This window comes from Tasmannia lanceolata, unplaced genomic scaffold, assembly GCF_043159265.1.
Source record: "Tasmannia lanceolata isolate RefF3 unplaced genomic scaffold, GAP_Taslan_0.1 ptg000006l, whole genome shotgun sequence".
In the NCBI taxonomy this organism is placed as follows: domain Eukaryota; kingdom Viridiplantae; phylum Streptophyta; class Magnoliopsida; order Canellales; family Winteraceae; genus Tasmannia; species Tasmannia lanceolata.
In genome coordinates this window covers 5,571,273-5,595,092 of record NW_027518683.1, presented here as the reverse complement: position 1 = coordinate 5,595,092, position 23,820 = coordinate 5,571,273, and the positions used below count along the sequence as shown (strand labels likewise).

Genomic DNA, 23,820 nt, shown 5'->3' with positions numbered 1-23,820 from the left:
AGGACACACTACAGCCGTACTATATCATATTGGGAAAAAAAAAAAATATTAACATCATGAAAGCTTGATTAAAAACCAAATAAAGAATCCACCGACACACTAAAGATCATTGGGTTGCTTACTGGGCCTTTTTTAAATAGTCCACTAATGTAGTATAGGTTGCTGAACAATTCCTTAACCGTCGAGATCAAAAGCTGGCAATTCAAAAGGTCAAAACTTCATACGCATCATCACTTTTAATCCGATCGTCAGATTGAGGATTAGAAGCAGTTGTTGAAATAGTCTAAACAAAAACTATAAGGATTCAATACTTACTAGTTGGAAAGAATATCAAGAGGTTGCAAAAATGGACATTTCAACTGTTAAATTATAGTTTTCAATTCAAAGTTACTATTTTAGTAAAACTTTCCTACCTAAGACGATTAGGAAGCTTTTTTTATTCATCACGTTTAAGAAATTAAGGTCAAACGAGAAGTTTCAAGTCTCTATTTTTGGAAAAATTTTATATTTTGGATATATAACTTCTGGTTTTGAAAGTCCGGGTTCGTTAGGGCCGGTTCGTTTGAGATTATAATAACCGAACAGGGATTGAGTCCAATAATCGGTTTGGGGGCTCACCATCCATTGTCATAATCTCAAACGAACAGGGTCTGAGTATTGCCGCGTAACAAAGAAGGTGATGATAAATTCACACCCCCTTTAGGATAATTCGCACCCCTTTAAATGTGGCAGGCTTTAGCGAATTTATCATCATTGCAGTTTGATTTTGCCTTAATTTTCTCTATGGATTCAAGGTTTTGCTCGAGGTTAAAGACCTATTCTTCTAATCTGTTTCTACCGACGTAAAATTGGCGTAAAACAAATTTTACACCCATTTAAAGTGGAAAAATAGGTGTAAATTTATTTTATGCCCATTTTAGGTAGAAAGAAAGCAGAGCTTCATAACCTTTGTGTTTTATGTTATGCTCTCTCTCAGTGGCCTATCAACTGGGCATAAGGTGCAGATGATTCCAATGTGGGTCGTTCACATTTTGCTATCTCCGCCATTCACATGACTGTATATAGCTTGATCTGGTTCATTTATCGACAGTGGAACCATTATGACTTTGATGACCCCAATTCCCGACGATTAGATGACTGTAATCCCTTCAAATGATTTTGGGCTATCATCTTCCTTAAAAATCACATACCCTTCCCTTGTTTAAGATTCCATTTCCAACTGTAATTTAAGAATCTTGAGACTCAAATCAAAAAATCGATTGGTGTGGACCGCCACAACTAAAATTGAAATTTAGAAACTAGCTCTTACACCTCAGATGTAATCTCACTACGTTTCTCCCCCATTAATATGATATCAGATAGCAATCTCAAGCATTTACACTTGTGATCACCCATTTTATTACCAAAAATACTATGGCTGCCTTGGTGAAACCATGGGTGGGGCCATCCTTATGATGATCCAAACCATTCATCTGCCATGATCCTCCATAGATGGCCCCACCCATGGGTGGGGCCATCCTTATGATGATCCAAACCATTCATCTGCCATGATCCTCCATAGATGGGCCACATATCAGATATCTCCAGCAAAGAATCCTAACCTTTGATTTGTTACTTGTGATGAATGGTCAAGATATGGCATGTCAAATCAACAACAAAATTGATCCCAACAAATGCGTGGGTTACAGTTGTCCAGTGGCAGAGATTTTTGAGGCATGGCCCATACATTGGGACCCAGAAAACCTTGTCGTACTTTTGGTATTTTTTTTTTCTTTTCACCGCTTAGAGGGGTGGCCCCATTAATGAGATATAGGCATGGATCATTGTATTAACATGGGTGGCATCTCACTAGATTTATTGTGTAATTATTCGCACTCCCTTTACTTAGTAAAGACACTCTTCTCTTCATTTTCCACTTTTCTAGTTAGTTGTCAAGGCTTTTCTTACACTTCCCCCCCACACTCCCTTTTCCAGAGTTTCCATACCGAGAGGGGGGTTGGAGTCAACGGATCCGCTTTGGATCGGATCCACCCATGTCTTGGTCACATACCATTCAAATCTCTTAGGCCCTATTTGTTTGGAATTTGAGAATGGATTGTGAGTCCAAAATTGATTGTTGGACTCAAAATTAAACACGAATTTGAGTCCAATAATCAATTTTGGATCAGTCTCACGATCCATTTCTAATTGGACCGTCCGCCTGAGTGTTACCTACTTACAAAATGTTGTTTGTAGTTTTGAGTAGGTTTTCGAATGTTGTGAAAATGCCACTAGTGAAGGAAAGCATGAAGGGCATCTTTGTACATTTGTGCCGTCCATTTTGATCTAATGCAGCTCTATCTCTCTCTCTCTCTCTCTCTCTCTCTCTCTCTCTCTCTCTCTCTCAGGTAGAAATCACAGCCGGGTAGAAATCACCCTTAAAAGCTAGCCGTCAAGGGGAGAGTACTCCAGGGTACAACAAGGTTACCGATATCTTCCTGAGTGTTGGTGTAAATGAAAATCATCCAGGAGATTAGTAGAAATTCTGAATTTTATCATGTTAAGATATGTGGATCTCTAACTGTTGGATTGCTTGATGATAGATTAGGTAGTTGGGTTAGATTAGGCAGCTTGAATGGATTAGGATGATATCCTCCTAATCATATCAAACTTATCTTTTTCCCTCTCTATGTTTATCTGTAAATGCTTATTTAAGCATCATTTGCTCATTAATGAAATCACCCAGAAATTAGTGGAATCCTGAAATTTAACAAGTACATTTCCAAGTTGTGAGCCGCCCAACATTTTTGCCAAAAGGCTATGTACATTTACGAATCAATGCAGGTTTTTTAATCTCAATTCACAATGTAAATAGAAACACCCATTCACAACATTAGCCACACATTGAGAGGTGACAAGAAGCTTCCTAGAAAACAACATTTGAAAAATACAATACCATTCACCGCCAAATCATTATCTTTCCGTTCGTTTTTTTGGTCCTACATAGCTCCCGTGAACTATAAAAACCAGAAAGAACAGCTAGTAGAATTTCAGTTCGAACCCCTTTATGTAGTCAGTTCACATCACTAACTGAACAGTGAACACCATATTTGATTATAAAAATGAAGGGTGGAGGGGCCATACATCCAACCTGTCCTCATCAATGACTGCTGATGGTTGAGTAGGCAAAGTTATGGGCTGTTTCTGGCATGTCATATATCTACATCTACCATATCTCATCTTTATACAAATAGGAATTTCTCTTTCCCTCAAAATGATTGAATTCTTCCTCTTTCTCTTTCTATTTTTCATCTTCAATTTCAATTCTAAAGAACCCATGTTGCTGACTATGGCAACCATGCCTTCTCACCTCTGTGGAGCATGCTGGGTTTTCTCCTGTCGCTTATGAGACCCAAGTCGATAACCGGTACCGGTACCGCTGTTTCCACCCTCCTGTATCATCAAATAATAATAGAGCAAAATGTTTATCACCAAATCTAACAACCAAAACAACAGTGTAATATAAGGGTCTCTTTGGATTCCACTTAAAATTGTTTGCATATACTCCTATCTGCAAATGAATTTTGAATTTAAATCTGATTCTTTGGAAATAATGGTTATATTTAAGGATATTGTCAATGGCTTCCAAAAGGCCATAATGTCCCACCTGCTAATAAGATAAAATTAAAAATAATCTCATTTTCAAATAAGGACCAATTTTGGTTCCTTCCAAAGAGGCCTTACATGGAGTCACGACAATGATTATAAACAATGTTTAAGAACCCACCTATCAATCATTAACTGGCTGAGTTTTACCCAATTTGGGCAAACAAAGTCAATAAAAAGCTTGGAAAACTTAGCCAAGTCATGCAGAGGAAGCAGAGTTATCTTCATATCCTTGTGAATCACATAATCTTCTCCATTAAATGCCCCACTTCTCAGAAGTAAACGAGTAAGCTCCTAATTCTAAGGCCTGCCATAATTTATGTGCTCATCTTGTTCTTTTTACTGCAGTCTTTACCAAGTGACGAAAGCATTAATAACTTGCAACTAAATACAAAATTTGGTATGCAACAAATGACTAAACAATGCTTAGTCGATGGGAAACATAGATCCTATGTGAGGTAGAGATAACTTAGAGGTCAGATGATTTATTTATATGATCTTTTGATACTGCATGTTCTTGATAAAAATCTGTCAGGGTGAAGCGTTGGATTGAAGGGCCTCCCATAGTTTTTTTTTTTTTTTAATTTCGCTCTTAACTCAATCAGCAAGCATGAGATACCCAAATATGATATTATGCCAACTCAATCAAAACCATTTTGTGTACCTTTTTCATTTTTTTCAAGATGCATCAAAGTAAATTTTTTTTTTTTGAAAGATGACAGAATTCTATTATAAATCATACGAAGCTTACATAAGATAGGGACCAGGAGTCCCCCTTTGCATTACAACGTATAAGGGCCTGGGATTGAACTTCCAGGCCATAAAAGAGGAAAAAACAAAAGGGTGTTCCTCGTATCATTCCCATCTTTCCCCAACCTTCAAACCTGTGCTTCCTAATACTGTCGACATCATAACTGGCCGGCCAACAGAAGATGCATCAAAGTAATTGCCTTCAACACAAGACTAATCTGGACTGATCACTATGCAGATATTTAAATTTTATGCTAGTAACCTTAATTTTTCTTCAAAGCAGGGGTAAGGTTGCGTACATCTAGCCCTCCCCAGACCTCACAATGGCGGGAGCCTTGTGCACTGGGCGCTCTTTTTATTTAACCTTAAATTTTCTCTGTGTACATACACAGACACAGAAAGAACTTGCCAAAAGAAATCAGCAAATGAACTAGAAAGCATGTGCCAGCTCCTCGTAGAGATAGAGGTGGGAAGTGAGAAGAAGACATTTTTAAGTGTAGCATTAGTTATGTAGTCAGGACTTAAGATGATGGAAAGTGCTACCATCCAACTTTAGATGCTCGACTTGCACTGTCACAGTGATGAAATTAGCTGAAGGGGCTGAAAATTATAAACTGATTAAGAAGGTTTAGGGCGGTAGCAATATTTTAGATCCTACAAACAATCATTTGACTTCTGTCCTTTTAGTTGATGTACTTTACATGTGTCCTGGATTCAGTGCCAACAATCCCTGAGATTCAAACTAACTTAAAGTTCTCAGAATGTAGAAGAAAAAGTTATCATTTATCTTTTTTTGTACAGTGAAAAAGGTAAATTCTAATGGAAAAAGGGGAATAAATGTGTAAAGATGAAAGCAAACGCCAAAAAATAGCAGTTAAAGGACTAGACATGCATTTGCATTCTCTTCATATTTCAGTGCTGAAGTGTTCATTTGAAAAGGTTGTGTACTTTACTATTAAATAGCTTTACTCTCCCAAACCAAATTCTGGCATTGCTTACCCCACAGAAATCCACACATGGAGGCAAAACTTTTACTTGTAAGGAAAATAACAAACTTCACCAGATTAAATCAAGTATAGGCCCTGTATTAATTTTGCAGGATAAAATGAATCTTAGACTATCCTTACCGATTATAACTAGAAAGCAGAAAAACCATAACCAGAAGCAAGAACAGAGGACTGGATTGGCATCTAGAAATAACATAAGCTATTTTAGGACCATGAGCACATAGTAACCAAACTGACTCGTGCCAAGTTGATGGAGTAAAAAGAGGTAGGGGCAGACCGAAAACAATTTGGGAAACAATGAGGAAAGACTTGAGGGCTAGGAACATAACAGAGAACATGACCTTGGATAGGAGAGAATGGAAGAAAATGATCCATGTAAACGAACCCAACTAGTGTCAGGATTAGATTTAGTCAATTTGAGCTGGGTAAATCTTTTCACCTTCTTCATGAAAATTTTGTAAAGGATTCATTAGCTGACCCCAACTAGTTTGGGACAAAGGCTTAGTTGAGTTGAGTTGAGTTGAGTTGAGCACATAGTAACCAAACCATCCAAAGTGAAAATGGAGCCTTAAGATGAGATGCCATACCTTTGATTTTGCTTGAAGACGTGTCCTCTCCACCTCTTTAGCATTGGACTTCTCCAATTTTATGAAGAACTGGAACAAAGTCAAAGATTATAGTAAAAAAAGGGCAATCGCCATTTTAATAAGCCTTTGAGACTTCGAATGAAAACAGAAAGGAATAAAAAAGCCAATGAATAAATGCCTCTTTTCTTTTCTCTGCCCTTTCTTCACTCCTTATGCGCAAAGAAGATGATGCAGGATTTGCAATTGATTTATTTGCACTATCTGCTTTGAGAGGCCTGCAAACAAATTAAGCAAAAAATTAAGTAGAATGGAAAATCAAACCATCAAATTTGAAATGATTTTGAACTTAATTATTCTCTAGAACAGAATGTCAAAGCCTAATGAATATGAAACACATCTTACCCTGCCAAAGCAGAGTGCCCTCTTGCCCCCACTTTCCCTCTTTGAGGATTTGTCTTCTCCACTGCCTTCCTCAGTCTGCCACAATTTCCACAAGTCTTCAAAATTCTAGTTGTTTGATAATAATTGAGAAAAATAAAACTGAGAAATCAAATTTCAAGCACCCTTTTCAAAATACATAAGAATTAAGGCCAAGAAATCAAATACCCAAAGTAGTTATAAGATAGTAGCCATTACAAGCATACAAACACTGAGGGACAGACAACCTTTTCAAAATACATCCATGCATACAACTCATATACATACATACATACATACATACATACATGCATGCATGCATGCATGTAACAATTCACCCATGCATGTGTCTCATATGTTCATCGATGTGTAGAGAGTAATTCACAGGCAATACCCTTCTTTTTCTTTCGCTGGGCTCATACCGACACCAGCATTTCCTTGGTTCTCCTTTACACGCACCTAGGAAAAAATAAGAATCTCAAATGGATGAGTCTTGAAGCTGTATGCTCAGAGACTACCAGAAAGATATAAGATCTTTTTAGGGGAAAAAAAAATTAGCATGAAGGTCGTTACATAGAGGAGAAAAAAGACAGACCTGCCGAGGGGTGGCAGACTTTTCATCAGTGGAAGATGTTAACAGATTCAAGCTGTTTTGAAATGTCTTAAAGGCTCGCTTTACAATTTCTTTGTCTCCCATTTTCTCCATAATAAGAGATCTTCTACTTGTGGTTAGAGGAGATGATGAATCAGCACCCACAGATCCCAAGCTAAGAGACAATTGCCTATAAGTTGGAGTTGATCTTTTTGTTTCCACCACTGAAGGATTCTTGCTCCTAGGTAAAGAAGAACTGTTCTTTCTTTCCGAAGTCCGGGTGGCAGACATAATTCTAGAACTGGGTGTAAGCTTTGATGTTCTTGGGCTAGTAGTGTGTGGCAATTTTGGTACAGGCAATGCTGAATTCTTCTCTGTTGGTCTTGGGCTAGTAGTGTGTGGCAATTTTGGTACAGGCAATGCTGAATTCTTCTTTGTTGGTCTTGGGCTAGTAGTGTGTGGCAATTTTGGTACAGCCAATGCTGAATTCTTCTTTGCTGTAGTCAACTTCTTCTCATTACGCGTAGTAGTTTTCTGAACAGACCAAAATAGAAGAGAAACTGAGATCATGGATGGACAATTGTTGATGTCACAATTATGATGAGAGATCAAGTAGTAAGGGAATTTAGATAAGTTAGATACAGCACCTTTTTAGATGGCTTATTCGGCGACTTCTGCGTAACATCCTCTGGCATGCCTAATTGACCCTCATTTGTCTCATCACTGAATTGCCGTTGAATCTCATTTGTCTCTTCACTGGATTGCGGCGGTAGTTCAATGGGGGCCTGAGATCCTGTTAAATTTTTCTCTTCTTCAACCAAAAGAGTCACATCTAATTTGTGTAACTCCAAATTCTCTGGTCTGCTGTCTAGTTCTGCTTCAGTCCCATCATCCAACAAGTCCTCGTAATCACCGGTTTCTTCATCCTGGTTTGGTTCAACAAGGATATTATACACCATACCATTCAAATTGGTTTTCGGATCTCGGCCTTCGCTGATCCTCTCTTCTTTCAACTGTCCAAATGAAGTAGGTGTAAGCTCTAAATCTGTACTATTGAAAGTTGAATTAGCACAATTTAGTTCTTCAGATTTCGAGGAATCAGCCTCCACTTCCTTCTCTTGTTCCAACAATTCTGCCCTGGTTGAATTACCACAATTTCGATCTTCAGATTTCGGAAAAATCCCCTCTTCTTTCAACTGTCCAAATGAAGGATCTGTAAACTCTAAACCTGTACTATTGATGGTTGAATTAGAACAATTTTGCTCTTCAGATTTCAAAGAATCAGCCTCCACTTCCTTGTCTTGTCCCAACAATTCTGCCCTTTGATCACATATCTTTTTGTAATGCGCTTCAAAGTAGGCTGCCTTCTTAGCTACTGATCCAGGGGTGGAACATTTCTCAGCTTCTTCCATATACTTATTCTGCGAGAACGACGACCATTTCTCCCACGATAACGATTCACCCGAAAATCTCCCAAATGAGACTGACTCCTCAACATCAAGCCCCAGGCCAAGTTCCTTCTGTTTCAAATAGTTATTTTGAACCAATTCAACCAACAATTGCAAAAAACCCAAAACTTAGAAACAACTTAAAAGAAATATCCTCTGTCAATGCTCCAAGCAAGAACCAAGAAACTAAACATTATCTCATAAAATGAAAAAAAATATATAAAATTAACAAATATAAGAGAAAACCCATATTGAGAATCAAGTAAAATGAACAGAAATCACCCAATGATTTACAAAAAAAACACAATTTACATGAATTGGAACAAAGATGGCGTTTACCTCTGTCACTTGTTGGAGAGTATTTGCCATTCCCTTTTGCCCTTCAAACACAAACTGTAATCAGAGAAGAAAAAGATGATGAAGGTACAAAAGAACGTGCTAGGTTGTGATTTATTTTCATAGTCTCATTACTATTTGCTGGTACTACTAGATCTTTGTCAGTTTCTGATGATCTTTAATAAAACCCTAACAAATTACTCTCTCCATCATCATCAAAATGATTAAATATCAAGAGATGTAGAGTTGTCTTATGGCCCTCCCTCAGAAAGATCCAAAACAGAGTCTAATGATTCCTTATCTTGTTCTTTTTCTGGATTTTCCCTTTTCACCATACTACTACTACTACTCATGTTGTAGCACAAAATCACTTACACAGTAGATCATAAAAGTAGGAGGTTAAAACTTAAAAATATGAACTAACCTTTGATGTTATTTTTCAATAAAAAAGGAGGGTTTCTTCTTTTATTACAATGGACATGTGGGGATTCAGTAGAACCAACCCACACTGCAAAATCCAAAATGAAAGGTAGAAGAGGATGGGAGGGGAAGCTTCGGGTGGCAGGACACGTGTCTTTATTTGATTGCTGGAAGATAATAATAAATGCATGCAGGTGTAGAGATATGAATGGCTTTTCTTTACACGGAAAGCTTAGGCTGGCAACGACTCAACGAGTTACATGTGACGTGAGCGAGGGCGTCAATCGGATTCATGAACGTGTTAAATAATAAATGACAGAGTGAGTTCGCCGCGTTATAAAAACACGCAAATGTCAGCATCGTTGAGTCGTTTTAGTTGGGGGATGGATATCCGCACGAGTGAACGACCACATTTGATAGTCGGACGAATATCCGTGTTTACACTTCTTTAACAAAGCTGTCAAAAAGCCACTAGGTGTGTAAACGGATCAGGTCGGGCCGGACCGATTTGGTTGGGTTATTGAGGTGCTCCAACCCAACCCAACGCAACAAAGAACCAGGGCCCAGGGCTCAACCTAATTGTTAGTTCAACGGACCCAACCTAACCCAACCTAACATAACTTCATCACTAACCAACTAATTTCGTGGTCACACGAGTTTTTATATGAAGGGAGGTCATCATGCATGCACGTGTAACCAAAAAAAAACACTAAACTGGGCCCAAATTATTAGGTGATCTAAAGGGAAATGATATGTTTGCCCCCTTTTCTTCCCCGGGCCTCCCCCATGTAGTGTACAAGGGTATTCATAAATACACTACAGAGCGTTGGCATGGGGAAGAGAAGGGGGTGAATATATCATTACCCTATCTAAATCATTTATTTGTTGGCCTAGAGGGTTAGAATCATCCTATGTCGAAGATTTTCAGGGCACAACCTATCTATGTTGGGACCCAATAAATGAATGATTTAGATCACTCAGTAGTATATTTTTTTGTTCATATGGTTTCGTATCTGTTTGGATTGGATGTAGGAAAATTTCTTTTAGGAATTTATTTTTCGACGGAAATAAATTTTCTAGTGTTTGGTAAACTCATTGTTCCATGGATTTTTTTCCAAAATCAAAATTTTTCCTTATTTCAAAGAAAACTGTAAATCGTGTGATTTTATTTTCTATGAAATATTTCTTTCATGAAAAATATTACTTTCTTCCTAGATCCAAACACTCCCTAAGGTCTGTTTGGGTTCAAGGAACTTTACTGAAAAAAAGTAAGGAAAGGAACAATATGGGAAATGATATTTACGCCCCTTTTGATCACCCGGGACACCCAGCGCCAGTACGTTGCAATCAAATCCACTGAATTTTTCTGACATCAAGTACATTAGCCCCCCTTTCGTCATTGATACACTGACACCAGGTGTCCCTGGTGATCAAAAGGGGCGTAAATATCACTTTGCAACAATATTTCTAAAAGTTCCTACTATTTTTACAGATGAAAACATATAACTTGAACCGACTCTAGTCAATTTTTATTTAGACGGACATTCTATTTATGATTTAGCATTGAGGAAGCAATGCTAATCATGGTGGGAAGACAACATCTCCCCTGTACGTTCTAACAAGTAACAACAAACCAAACTTAACAGCGGAAGAGGTGCTCGAGGACAGGGTAATGCTGGAGGACAAGTGACGATAAAGGATGATTGGTAGTGCAGAGACATGTTGCAAACTCTTTACCAGTTGATGGAAACCTTTGCAGTCTGATAATTGACAGTTGAAAGAGTGGAAAGATTTTTGCTAAAGAGATTTCACAAAGAGTGGTGAAAGATCATCTACATTCTTGATGCGGTTACCGCCAACGAGGAAATTCAAAATCATAGACTTGGTGCACGAGGTACAAAGACAGGTTTATGAACTTCTTGCGAAAAGCTTTATTCGAAAGAGTCTGTGTCCATTTGTTACACAAGCTTTAGTCATGCCGAATAAGGACCAATCTTGGAGGATGTACATGTAAACAAGATAATTATCAGATAAAGATTTCAGTACTAATGTTGAATGGCATCAACATGTTATCTAGTTCTCAAGCATTCTCCAAAGTGGACCTAAAGAGAAAGTATCACCAAATAAGGACAGGAGAAGAGGTGACTTGTAGACAACATTAAAAACAAAAGGGCTTTATGAAAGGATGGTTATACTATTTAGTCTTTTCAATGTCCCTGTTACTTTCATGAGGTTCACGAGATCAACTGCTCAAGCCATGGATTGTGAAGTTTGTAGTTGCATACATCGATGAAATCTTGATTTACAACAATGACCAAAAAGACTACTCATGTTGAATACTTGGACTAGGGGTGGCAATGGTTCGGTTTCGGTTCGGTTTGACCCCCAAACTGAACCGAACCAAAATTTGAATCGGTTTGGTTTTCCCGAACCGAAACCGAATTTTCGGTTCGGTTCCGCCAATTTTGCCAATCCTTACTCATAATCATTGGAAATATTCGGTTATCAAACTGAACCGAAACCGAATTTTCGGTTCGGTTTCGGCTCGGCTCCAGTTCGGCCAATTTTGCCACCCCTACTTGGAACGATGTCCTACAACTCTTGAGACAACATCAGCTCTATGCAAAACCTCAATAAATGTTCTTTTATGGCTAGTCAATTGAAGTTCTTGGGCTTTTGTAGTATCACATAAAGGCACGGAGGTTGACTAGTCAAAGATCCGTTGCAAGTTGGATGACAACGAAGACATTCACAGGTCTTTAACAGGTATTAGTAGTATTCATGGGCTGGCTATCTTTCATAGAGGATCCATTACGGATTTCAGCACCATCAAGGCTTCCATAACAGAATAAAGGGTAGAAATTACAATTGGAATTCTCAGGATTAAGAGACTTTTCAAGAAATTAAGAAAAAGATGATGGAAGCACCAATTCTTGTTCTATGGATGTTGATAAAGTCTTGGATATGGATTGTGCTGTATATAGAGTAGGTATTGGGGCTGTGTTGGGCTAAGAAAGATGACTGACTGCCTATATCAAGGAGAAACTTAATAGGGAGTAACATGACTATTCTACTAAGGAGCTAGAGTTCCTATGACATTTCCCCAAGGGGCCGTTTAGATACGCGGATTTTAGAATCTTGGATTTCCTCAAAATCGTTTATGGGAGACGAGAGAAGGAGACTGTCCGTCTTTTCTGATATCTCGCCCTTCTTTCCGTCAGCAAGAAAGACAGCTGGTCTCCTCTCGTCTCCCATCTACGATTTTGAGGAAATCCAAGATTCTAAAATCCGCGTATCCAAACGGCCCTAAAGGTCTGGTAATGTTCGCTGTTCATCCCCCATTGATGGGCCATTTGAGAAATTCTTTACAAGTAATGGACCCCTGCGAATATTTCTCGAAAAAAGGGGGGCCCTACGAAACGGTATGGGTCCCATCAACATACCCGGCAGACTAAACTTCACAACTGGTTCTCTCAGGCAAATGTATCTACGGGAAACCACTAAGAGTTCAGTTGCACAGTTCATTTCTTTAGAGCTGAGAAACACAAACAACGGGGTGTTCAACAGGCCCATTGGCTGATTGGATCCAAAATTTACCTCATAATTGAATTGGACCAATTGTCGGGCTATTCGATACTTGGCCAAAGCTGTGATTTAAGTCCAGTCCATGAGCCGCATACAATTTCAAAAGCAACATAAAGAGGTAAACAATGGTACAGGGTCTCAGAGGACTAGTGGTAGTCAGCAGTGCAGGCAGTGAGAAACAGTGAGTACTCAAATGCCAGCAACGGGGTGATAGAAACAATGAGACAATCCACGGTTATCACAAACCTCCTTAAGCCGAACAATTTCTAAAAGAATCCTCTTTTGAATGACTTACAAAATTGCTGGAATGTCTTCAACAAACATAATGCAATGTTTGGAGAAAGAAGGGAGTTGATTACCATATAGACACAATTTACTGAAGTTGATGAAGAAGAATATACACGCCTCTTCTAAGTTTCTACAATAATCCAACAACACAGCTTAGCTGCAATCTGTACTCCAAGCCTCTCATGTGATGACCCAATAGCATACACCTGCAATAAGGAGAAAGCAACCTTAGTCACTAACTCTACCTCAGACTGCATTCAGTACAGAAACATCCACAGAGGTAAGTCATGCTATCTGAAAATGCGCTCTTCAACAAAAATATGTGTGACAGTAATAAAAAAGGTTGAAATGGGTTGTGGGTTGATCAAATTCAATACTTCCATAAAGTTCACCCAATACACAATTGCTAAACTAGACTCAGAATGGATATGACGCTCATATCGGTCAAAGTCAATAACATTCGGTATTGCGTAACTTCACACGAAGGACTAATGAATATCATACGCATGATACTGGCCCTCAATACTGATATTTGCATGTTATTTTTGTGCATACGGATAATTAAACCATTACCCTTAGTATCTGGGTTTTGTCAGATGCAATTCCAAGTCAATCTTGTTCTGTAGAGGCAGTGAGATTGGCAAACCTTTGTGTGGCTGCTTCTGCCTAAGCATAATTTCAAAATCACTAATGCAAATTTAATTGAAAAGGATTAAACTGGTCGTCCAAAATTTCCTGTTTGTAGAAAACTAATCAGCAATTGGCAATGATCTCAGTTTCAAGGCCTCAGCAAAAGCCAAGCAGATGCTTGCTGATTCAGATAAAAGATAAAAAATAATTGATTCAAACGACTTGACCAGAAGCTGAACTTTACAAATATCTCAATAGAAAATCAGAACTCTTCATTAAGGGCAAGTTTGGTAACCAGTCCTTGGAAAACGATTTTTCCATGTTTTGTGGATGCCCTTTTTAAGGTAAAAAAAAATGTTTCACTTTAAAATATTCCACCAAAAACATTATAAAGTTCTACCTCAAATAGTTCTTACCTGAAAGAGGGGTTTGCAAACCTTCGAAAATCATTTTCCAAGACAAACAATTTCAGGAAAAAAATTTCAGGGTTGCCAAACATGCACTAATGGTATTTTCACTACCTCGGCAGCATTGCATATGTCAAGAAAACTCTGAAATAGAAATCATATGGGCATTTTTTACTCCAAAACTAATTTATGTAAACATATAATCAAATAAAAATTACAACCTTTGGTCAAACAAAATTTTTGTAGCTCAAACAATGTGTTACAAACCTGGGATTCAAAGATCATTTTCTGGAAACTTTGGAGTGTAGAAGTTATTTCTAATTCAGTTTAATATCACCATACTATTATGTAATCAAACGTACGTCGATTTTTCAATCCACATAAGTTTGAGCGGTCATGTTAGAGTAGATCAAATCTTGACCATAGATTGGGTGTGTGGCAGGCTAGGTAGTTTGGATAGATTAGCAACTAGGCTATAATTAGTAGTTAGTATTTCTTTCTTTATCACTTTCCCTAAGGGACCGTTTGGATGCCGAGAAGATTTTGATTTGGATTTCTCACATTTGCAGATTTGGATCCGGATCAAATCCTTTGATTTCCAAATCAGAGACTTGACAGTGAAAAAAATCAGATTTCCAAATATGTTGTGGAAATAAGTAATTGGAAACCCACAGATCTGGCAGTTTCCTTCACCCTCTTTGCTCCTCAATCTCTCCCCTCCAGTAGGAAGTACCCCCTTCCCTCTCTGTTTCCCTCAACATGAGCTGGCGGGATCTATTCATTTTGTATTCAAAACTCAATTCCAAATCCGAATACAAAATATGAGGTATCCAAACGGGCCCTAAAAGTGTTTATCTCTTGCTATCTTTATCTTCTTGAGCGTTCTATTTAAACACTCATTAGGTTCATTGTAAATCATCTAGAATTAATATAAAAAAAATTCCATTTTATCACATACATCCCAAATCAAAATAACAACATAAAATAATCAAAGGGAAATGATACTAGCACAACCATGTTTTAATAATTGCACTAACTCAATAAAAAAAATTTCCCTAACTCATGTAAAGAAGGGGAGATTTCGATCCTTGCAAGGTTTTAAACCATTATGGATGGTTCTCTTGCTTATATAATGAGTTCTAAGTGTGTATTTGTGCCTATTATATCACTAGCATTCTTGGCCCATGCAATGCATGGGTGTAAAATAATGGGCTCGACCATCAAAACATGAGGTGTAAAAGAAAAAAAGGAATTTCTGTGAAAAAAAGGAAGAGAAGCATGAAACATTAAATCATGGGTTTGTTTGGCAAACGAAATTAATAGAGAGAGAGTACTGTAATTATCGCAAAATCTATTTAATAGGGAGGAGAGAGAAATAGACTTGTGTTTATCGAAAACCTAATTAATTGGAAGGAGAGAGGAACACATGAAGCATTATCCCAACACCGAATTTTTTTTTTCAGGGGGGAATTTCCCAACACCGAATCATTAGAAAACCGAAAGTTAGCAAAACCGTTTTTATAGGGAAAAAGTTTTCCGATAAAAAATTTTCTTGGAAAAAACGAATGGAAATGGAAAGAAAAGTGCTTGGTATATAGTATAGATTTCCTAAAGTTTCATCGTAAAATCCTATCATTTACGTATATTTAGATTCCCTAAAGATTCATCGTAAAATCCTATCATTTACGTATATTTCCCATATGTCGTGATTTTATAGGATTTCCACCGAAATTTCCAACTGAAACCGAACTGGAAGAGAGAAGGAAAAGGAGCAAAGGATTTTGACTGCCTTCGAGACTATCAAATATAACCCAACCAAAATTTAAAACCTTGCCTATTATCACTATGACAAAGAGTCAAAGACAAAGTAGTCTTTTTCTACCCTTCTTTCTTTACTATATACTGATGGTATTTTAGTCATCTGGTGCATATGTTTAGGTTCAACCCTCCCACATGATTCAACAAATTCAATTTTTTGCTCTCTCTCACACACACACGCACGCACGCACGCACACCAAAGATTTATGAGGGCTTTATGCTGCATATACACAATAAACATCACACGCATGAATAAGTCTAAAAATACATGAATGCACGCGTAAGTGCATGCATCAACCCTCCTTATGCATGCATGCCTGTTATGCATGTGCATACTTCAAGGCAGGAGGGCAATGTGGTTATTGGAGTGAACCTAAACTACATAAATATGGATGTCATTTATTTGATACACGAATAATAATAAGACAGGAACTTGCATGGAATGCTAGAAATAAAACAAAATAGAAAAGAGAGAAAATAATAACACAATACGCACCAGAAAAGTAGTTTTGCAAGGTAATCCCTGGAAGTCCCTATGGCATCGCAGTGGGCAACATTTTTATTAGAGTTCTCTGCTATTTCTAAGACTGAATCTTCCAAGAAAGCAGAGGCAGTATCATCTTTAAAGAATCTCTGCAGTATATTCTGAACAAGTTGCTGAATAATTTCCTCCACCTCTGATGACGATGGTTGAGACAATTCAGTCACCTGTGTAAAGTATTTAGGCACAGTAAACAGGAGATCGATACTAAGGATCACTTCGCAAGTCACATTGAAAACAAACCAGATTCTGAAGGAAATTATAGAAATAAATTAAGAATTTTAGACAATACCATATTAGGTTCCAAGGACCTCAAGTACTCTAATAAATCATTGTTCTCTTCTCTGTTACATTCCAGATTCATATTTTCCTGCTTCTGAGCATTCAGTTTCTGAGACAAGGTAAACCAGGTTAGCTTAAAACCAACAAGTAAACATTATATACATCGTTTAGAAGGATAACAGCATCTAAAACAGAAGAGAGTAAGTGTACATATATGTATGTGCCTCTCTCTCTCTCTCTCTCTCTCTCTCTCTCTCTCATAGCAAGCCAAATTAGCTATCTCGCAAGCAAGCTTTTTTATCAGGAAATAGGATCTTCAGTTGAGAGGTTTTACTAGAGAGGTTATCTGTTATCCTCCTATAATTCATAAATGGACCATTTTTACATTGTGTTACATGCCGAGAGTGGATTGCCTTTTACCCATCCCCTTAAACTGTCATCAGTTTGTTGGGCTGTGGCACATGAAATGCTAATGGAAAGAAAGAAATAGCTAGTTGCAGGCTGATTCTTTTGGAGCTTCAGGCAAGGGTAGTTCGATTTCTTCATGTGTTCTGCTCAACTAACTAGAGGGAATTTTAGATTTTAGGTCGTTGCATAAATAGAAAAAATGAAGGAACAAATAACTTAATAAATTTAAAAATAAATCTTGAAGAGAAATGGATGAGGGTGGGGTAAATCGTTTTCCAGTGTAAACAAGTATTACAATTCATAGAAATTGAAGAATTATAAGAAAAACACAAAACAGAAAGCAACAGAGAATGAGATAGTACAAACCTTCTTAACGATTGGCAGTTTTCAGTTCTTGTGTGTAACCCACAATAGCCACAGGGGAATAAATCCCTGAGACATTGACAAATTCTTCTTTCGTTTTTGCAGCATCAACAACAATCAACTTCAGCCCCACCTCTTTGTTGTTGTTTTTTTTTTTTTTGAATGGTAGCCCCACCTCTCTGTTTGAATTCACTATTCAGCACTTCATGTTCACCAAAAGAAAGCAATTGCAAAGCCGCAGGGAGATGTTGAAGTTCCCATCAAAGAAACCAAATAATTTGCATCTCACGCACATACCAAAGACAAGGTAGGAAACTCAGGGCTTACAAACAAGGAGCTGGAAGGAATAAGGGATTTTATGAGGGCTAAATACAGGAAGGGGAAAGAATCGGGGCAGAAGAGTAAATTATCAGTTGACGTGGGGGAGGAAATGGACTTGGAGTTAATGTTAGAGAAAACGAATTCCTACAAGCTCTTATCCGAATATGGTGAGGAACCATGTGTTAGAGGTGGAGAGGGAAGTGATACCACGGGCAAAACCAAAGAAGCAAAGACTTCGAAGGATGAAACCGGAATGGGTTTTAAAAATCAAGGAAGAGGTAACCAAGCAACTAGATGCTGGATTTTTACAAGTCGTAGAATATCCGGAATGTCTAGCCCTATGATTTGTGGACACGGACACGAGTGTCGTGTGTCGACACGGAGGACCACTTATACTGTTGTCCCAGCCTTTGATGGAAGATCCAGTGTGGACTATCAGATCCAACCAGAAAGAATACAAAGGAGAAAAAGTGGGCAACAAAGTTGGCCATAAACAGAAAATTTATTTCCCAATCACACAGGAAACTAATTTGTCAATCATAAATGTTTCCATAATTAAAAAGCTATGGAGAAGACGAGAATGAGAGTCCATGCCGACGAGAGGATCAATGAGGGGCCATCTAAGTGATTTAGGATCCTGAACTCACTGGGCAGTTCTCCCTTTCGGTACTGTTCATAATGAAGGAGGACAGCATGAATGGGTTCTCTCGCAAGAAACTTCATTCTTATGGTCAAAATCCTTGTTTTCTGCCAATCCCTCCCGCCACACCCAGCCTCCTGCTCAATCTCTTCACCAAACCAAACTGGAATCAAAACATTATCATCAATACTGAACTCTCTCTCTCTCTCTCTCTCTCTCTCTCTCTCTCTCTCTCTCCCCTTTCTTTTTTTTGTTGAAGTGGACTCCCTTCTTCTCTTTCTCCTCTTATCTTCCTCTTCCTCCAATTCCCCCTTCAAAGGGGTACTTCGCCATTTCAAGATGAAGTGCATATTATGATGTTCGAAATTGTGAGTAGAGGGCATTCCCATCAAATACAGGTGTGCTGATATCAGCTCTGAAAAAAATGTTCTTATATTTTAATATTCATTTGAAATATAATCCAATAACATGCCATCAGTTATGTAAAACATGTGTATCACATGTGAGATTCTTAAAACATTTATTCATAACACCGGCTCTGTCGCATGCTTGTGGCAGATTGATCTCCTTCTCTTATTCCTCATAATGCCGCCCTCTGCCACGGGGGGCATTTCTGTTCCCAATTCCTTCATGGTTCCCAATATCAGAAAGATGAATCTAGTTGCTTGTTTCATGTACAATGTCCAGTAAACACACGGATATTGCCTCTTTTTTTTTAAACGGAGCACACAGATATTGCCTTTTAAATTATTGTATGGGATCTCATCTTTTTAGCATGTTTTACGCTCAGCCAATAATGACGCGGACTGCCTCACACACACATGAATCGAAAGATTGTTGCTTGAGACATTTGACCATGATGAACAATACAAAATGGAGATCTTGAAAGGATCAAGTAAATAATCTTGTAGGGGTTTGATAAAACTCATATCACGGTTTTGGAGCAAATTCCCATATAATACATGATGGAGCCGAGATCAACTTCACCCATGTGAAAGAGTCAATGTTTCATTCACAAATATATCTATTCCATTCGATTCCATTCTTTATATGTCATTACAAGATATATAGAGAGACCTATTTTCAAATAAGAAAAACTAGTCTTAATCTAAAAAAGAAAGCTAGTATTGTTGTGTGGTTGATGTTTGAACAACTGCCACTTCCATAAGGAAACACAAGCTGAAATAAGAAACTTTCTATACCTAATATGTAAGAAACTACAATTTTCTATAGCTAATAAGAACAAGAAAGAAACTTCCTAATAGCATGCAAAAGACCTCACGTGCATGCAACGCACGCAACTAATATACAGCATAGCTAATAATAGCAATTCAATGTGAATGCAATGTCCCATGTGAATGTCATGCACAAATTAATGCCATGCATGCATGAAAGAAATGCATACAAAATGCATGTGATTAAGGACCCATGTGGCTGGCCCTTTTTGGGGTGAATCAATCCTCCACGTCATCCACGGATCCACCACATGAGCATGGCTCTTGCATCAGTCGCCCCTTGTTGAAAAGAACCCAACCTCAAGTTTGTGTTCTCTTCTTCCAGTGAGTTGCATCGTGCTAAGCAAAGTCTTCTGACAAGGTCTTGGAGAAAATAGAGTGATATGGTTGGAGTCGATAGGCAACATCAAGCCGAGGTTCATAATCAGGCTAGTGCATTTCGGATGGAGTTCGCCTCTACCTTCTTGTCCATGTCAACACATGTTTTGGTAAGTGCCTCCTCCAACCCTAGGACTTATGATACACCTTGAGTAGCGTACACACCAAACCTATAAGTTGCCGTCTTAGTCCTCCATTACTTCTCTCCATTTTTTTGTCCTGTCATCATTTGTAGAAACAGTGTTGTAGCAGCCATATACGACAGTTTTGAAGAAAACTCCCATATAATACGTGAACAAGCCAAGCTCACCACCCACATGAAAGAGTCAAAGCTCACTTCAAAAAGGAAGTTCCAAAAATCTATTTAATTCAATTCCATTCATGATGTCATTACAAGTTATATAGAGAGACCTATTTTTGAGACGGAGTACAAAATTTTTTTAATATATAGAGAGACCTATTCTAAAACAATAAACAACAAACAAGAAAGAAACTAGAGTCCTAATATAAAAAAGAAGTTTGGAATTGTCGTGTTGCTGTTGTTTGAACAACAACTACTTACAAGGAAATAGAATCTGAAATAAGAATCTTTCTGTGCCTAATAGGTAAGAAACTTCACCTTTATATAGCTAATAATAAAGAAACCTCCTAATAAAGAACTTCGTATCAATAACTAAGTAACAGTAATGCAAGTATGCAAAAGACCTCACATTAACGCATTGCATGCAACTAATACACTACCTAGCTAATAATAGCCACTTTGTGTGCAAGGTTCCACGTGAATGTCATGCAGACGTGAACGGAAAGCATATATCAAAGTAAATGAATGCACAATACATGTGATTAAGGACTCATACGGCTGGCCTTTTAGGATGATCAGTCCGCATCTACCACATGAGCATTGCTGTTTTTAACTTGAGGAGCTTTGAAACCTTCTGGGGTGATCCATCCTTGAGGAGCTTTGATGTATTTTCTATTTTTGCTTGGATGCTGTTTTTTACCATCTTGGTCGAGAGATCTATTGATTAACTAGTGGCATTATTGTGATTATAGTAGCAGTTCTGCAATTACATAATAGAGTTTATTGATGAAGTGATCCCATTTTGATAAATTTAGCTCCAATTGCTTAGTGTTTATTATTAATCATAGTGTCATATTAGCAATAAATCACAGTGTTATTCTGAATAGAGATCAGAACAATTTCTCCAGTAAAAGTTTTCTCATCAATATCAAAATGAAAACCCTCTACAGAAATGATAAAACTGTGATGTATCAAATATAAGATTCGTTGCATAGTTGGTCATAAAAATTAAGAGACACAACACATAAGCAAATTAACAAATAAAAATAAAAACCTGATAGTAAGATGAAGAAAGCAAGAGAGAATGAGATAATCCTCACCTGCTCAGCAGTTGCTAATTCCGATTTCAGCTCCTGTATATAATTCAAAGCCGCAGGCGACAAATCCCCAAGACATTGAGGAATTTTTCTTTCATTATCTTCCTTACACCCATTAACTCCATCCCCACCTTCTCTCTCCTCACATTCAGACACATCACACCCACCATAACAAACAGATGACGAACCTTTGCTCCCCACAGAGCTATCAAAGTTTCGCATCAACGAAACCCTATACTCAGCATTCCACAACGTATACCTAACCAAGTGCCAATTTTCCGATTCCAAATTGAAATAGAAACACAAATCCTAATTGAAAAACAAGCCCTAATTTCCCAATTTTAAGGAAAAAAGAAGAAGAAGCATTTAGGAGGAGATTCAGATACCTACCCGGTGATGATGGAAGAAGCTAGAAGGCGATCGAGAGGCTGTTTTGAAACCCTAATTGTGACATCAAACTGATCCGAAGGGAGCAATCCGAGCATGGTTGAGATAGTCCGTTTCATGGAATCTTTTGCGGGGTTTGAGATTCCTTTGGCTATTATTGAGGTATCTAGAGGCTCGATTTGATTGAGAATGTTGGCGAGGACGGAGAATTCGCGGCGGAAGCCGGAATTTTGAGTGGAGACGAAATCTCCGGCGCCGTCTATGCCGGAGAAAAGACAGCTAACGACGGAGGAGGATCGATGGTGTTTTAGGGTTTCACGCTTTTTTGTAAGGAATAATGGTGGGCGATGGCGAGGGGAGAGAAATGAGGGAGGAGGCGGTTTGAGGGAGAGGCGGAGGAGCTCTATGTCGTTGAATCGGTAAAGGAGGAGAGATCTTGCAGAGGCCGCCATGGCCGGAGAGACTCGCCGCCGCCTGCAGCTATGATGTCGTCGCTGCTCCTTTTATCTCTCTCAGCTTATCCTTCTTGATAACTCACCTGAGAAAAGGGTGTATACGATTTTTCATTTTGTATGGTTTCAATTTTAGCTCGGGCTCGGAAGCTCCCTCGAGCTCGGCTCGAGCTTGGCTCGAATCCTTAGCTGGCGAAACTCATTAAGACTCGTTAAGGATTTAATATATTTAAATATATATATTATATAAATAAATATATACACTAAGGAGTGAAAAGGGGAGGCAAAATATGATACTTCTTTTTTGGAACCTTATTTGTCACTTGGACCACCCATGTGGTGTAAAAAGAGTAGTCAAATTACACTAGATAGGACTGTCCAGGAAAGATGAGGGGTGTAAATATATCATTGCCCTTAATATAATCCGAGCTTGGTAAGGCTCATGGGCCGAGCTCGAGCCTAGTTCGAGCCCGAGCTGAGCTCTTGAGCTTAACTAGCCGAGCCGAGCTGGGCTAAGCTTGGCTCGGCTCGTTGACACCCCTACCTGTAAGGTGAATTGACTGATCCTCTACCCGGTGTAAAATGGGAAAGTGATAGATTTGGGGGCCGATTGCAGCCATGGAAATAGTGGGTCCATTAAGGGCAGGGTGGGCCTAGTAAAGGGAGCGTAGGGCTTTTCAGGGTTAGTCCCCCTCCATCTCGTCAATAGACCTGCTTATCCAGTTATACCCCCGTTATCATGAGATTGTACGTGGTGTAAGCCCTTATGGTCCCGTATTTTTCAAAAAGTACTGAACAGACCACACTATTGTACGGGACCACTCTATAGGATGATCTAAACTGTCCATGTGATGGAACACAACGTATATAGATTGTGCCCCAAAAATTATTTCCATAATCCTAGCCTTCCGATCTACAGAGGTTTCCATAATATGCAGTTCCTCAATAGATCGGAGGGTTGGATTATCCTATTTACATTTTTTGGACACAGTCTATAGTGTGATCCGTACAGTACTTTTTTGGAAAATAGGGCACCATATAAAGGCTTACGCCACATAAAATCTTGTTAGGGGCTCAATTTGAGTCGAGTTGAGCATTTGTTAAAAAATATAATATCAACACAGCCTCGACCCGGTTATTTTGGTAAAATCTCAACCCTGTTTTTTCCATTCGGGTGAAGTTGAGCTTTTGGTAAAAAAAAGAATTGGAGTCGACCTGAGGCGGACCTGGTTTAATTTGGTAAAAGATGAATCCGGATTCCGACCCGAGTTGCTCTCCTAGATGAATCATGAAAGGGACCGTGAGCCACAGATTTTGTAAAACACATCCTTGTCTCTTTCTCCATCTCAAAAGACGTATTAGACAGAGAGAGAAGGATGGAGTCGCCCCTAACTTATTGAAGGCCATCCTTCTTTAGTGTATTGCCAATTTAACTGTCTATTAGGTGGCCCCACTCTAGATTCCTCATGCAAAACATCAATTGGA

The 23,820-nt window shown here is 38.5% G+C and overlaps 2 protein-coding genes across 4 annotated transcripts; both read right to left on the bottom strand.

Annotated features, from left to right (window-relative positions):
• Positions 1-2,883: 2,883 nt before the first annotated feature.
• LOC143879411 (neurofilament heavy protein) lies at positions 2,884-9,330 on the bottom strand. 3 transcript variants are annotated; one of them, XM_077381788.1, is made up of 9 exons: positions 9,207-9,330; positions 8,786-8,839; positions 7,646-8,515; positions 7,002-7,532; positions 6,801-6,865; positions 6,392-6,466; positions 6,168-6,264; positions 5,990-6,058; positions 2,884-3,432 (listed from the first exon to the last, which is right to left on the bottom strand). In XM_077381788.1, exons 2-9 carry the CDS (start codon positions 8,813-8,815, stop codon positions 3,346-3,348), a joined length of 1,824 nt encoding a protein of 607 aa, XP_077237903.1. In that variant the 5' UTR covers positions 8,816-8,839; positions 9,207-9,330; the 3' UTR covers positions 2,884-3,345. The 3 variants fall into 3 exon arrangements, with proteins under 3 accessions (XP_077237903.1, XP_077237901.1, XP_077237902.1); XM_077381786.1 differs by having other exon boundaries at positions 7,646-8,518; positions 9,207-9,329; XM_077381787.1 differs by having other exon boundaries at positions 7,646-8,518; positions 8,786-8,826; positions 9,207-9,308.
• Positions 9,331-13,022: 3,692 nt separating this feature from the next.
• Positions 13,023-22,438, bottom strand: LOC143879410 (seed maturation-like protein). Its single transcript, XM_077381785.1, has 5 exons — positions 21,887-22,438; positions 21,500-21,755; positions 16,764-16,862; positions 16,427-16,638; positions 13,023-13,281 (listed from the first exon to the last, which is right to left on the bottom strand). The coding sequence occupies exons 1-5, from the start codon at positions 22,333-22,335 to the stop codon at positions 13,206-13,208; spliced, it is 1,092 nt and encodes a 363-aa protein (XP_077237900.1). The 5' UTR covers positions 22,336-22,438; the 3' UTR covers positions 13,023-13,205.
• Between the last annotated feature and the right edge of the window lie 1,382 nt (positions 22,439-23,820).

What these genes read in the sequence shown, in the direction of transcription:
- LOC143879411 (XM_077381786.1), bottom strand. Translation starts at nt 8,815, where the DNA reads ATGGCAAATACTCTCCAACAAGTGACAGAG. An exon ending in AGTCTGCCACCCCTCGGCAG is followed by an intron (nt 6,866 to 7,001) that starts GTCTGTCTTTTT and finishes ATTTTTTCCTAG; the next exon opens with GTGCGTGTAAAGGAGAACCA. An exon ending in GGGCAGAGAAAAGAAAAGAG is followed by an intron (nt 6,059 to 6,167) that starts GCATTTATTCAT and finishes ACTTTGTTCCAG; the next exon opens with TTCTTCATAAAATTGGAGAA.
- LOC143879410 (XM_077381785.1), bottom strand. Translation starts at nt 22,335, where the DNA reads ATGGCGGCCTCTGCAAGATCTCTCCTCCTTTACCGATTCAACGACATA. An exon ending in AATTAGCAACTGCTGAGCAG is followed by an intron (nt 16,863 to 21,499) that starts GTGAGGATTATC and finishes ACCTTGTCTCAG; the next exon opens with AAACTGAATGCTCAGAAGCA. An exon ending in GGTCCTTGGAACCTAATATG is followed by an intron (nt 16,639 to 16,763) that starts GTATTGTCTAAA and finishes TACTTTACACAG; the next exon opens with GTGACTGAATTGTCTCAACC.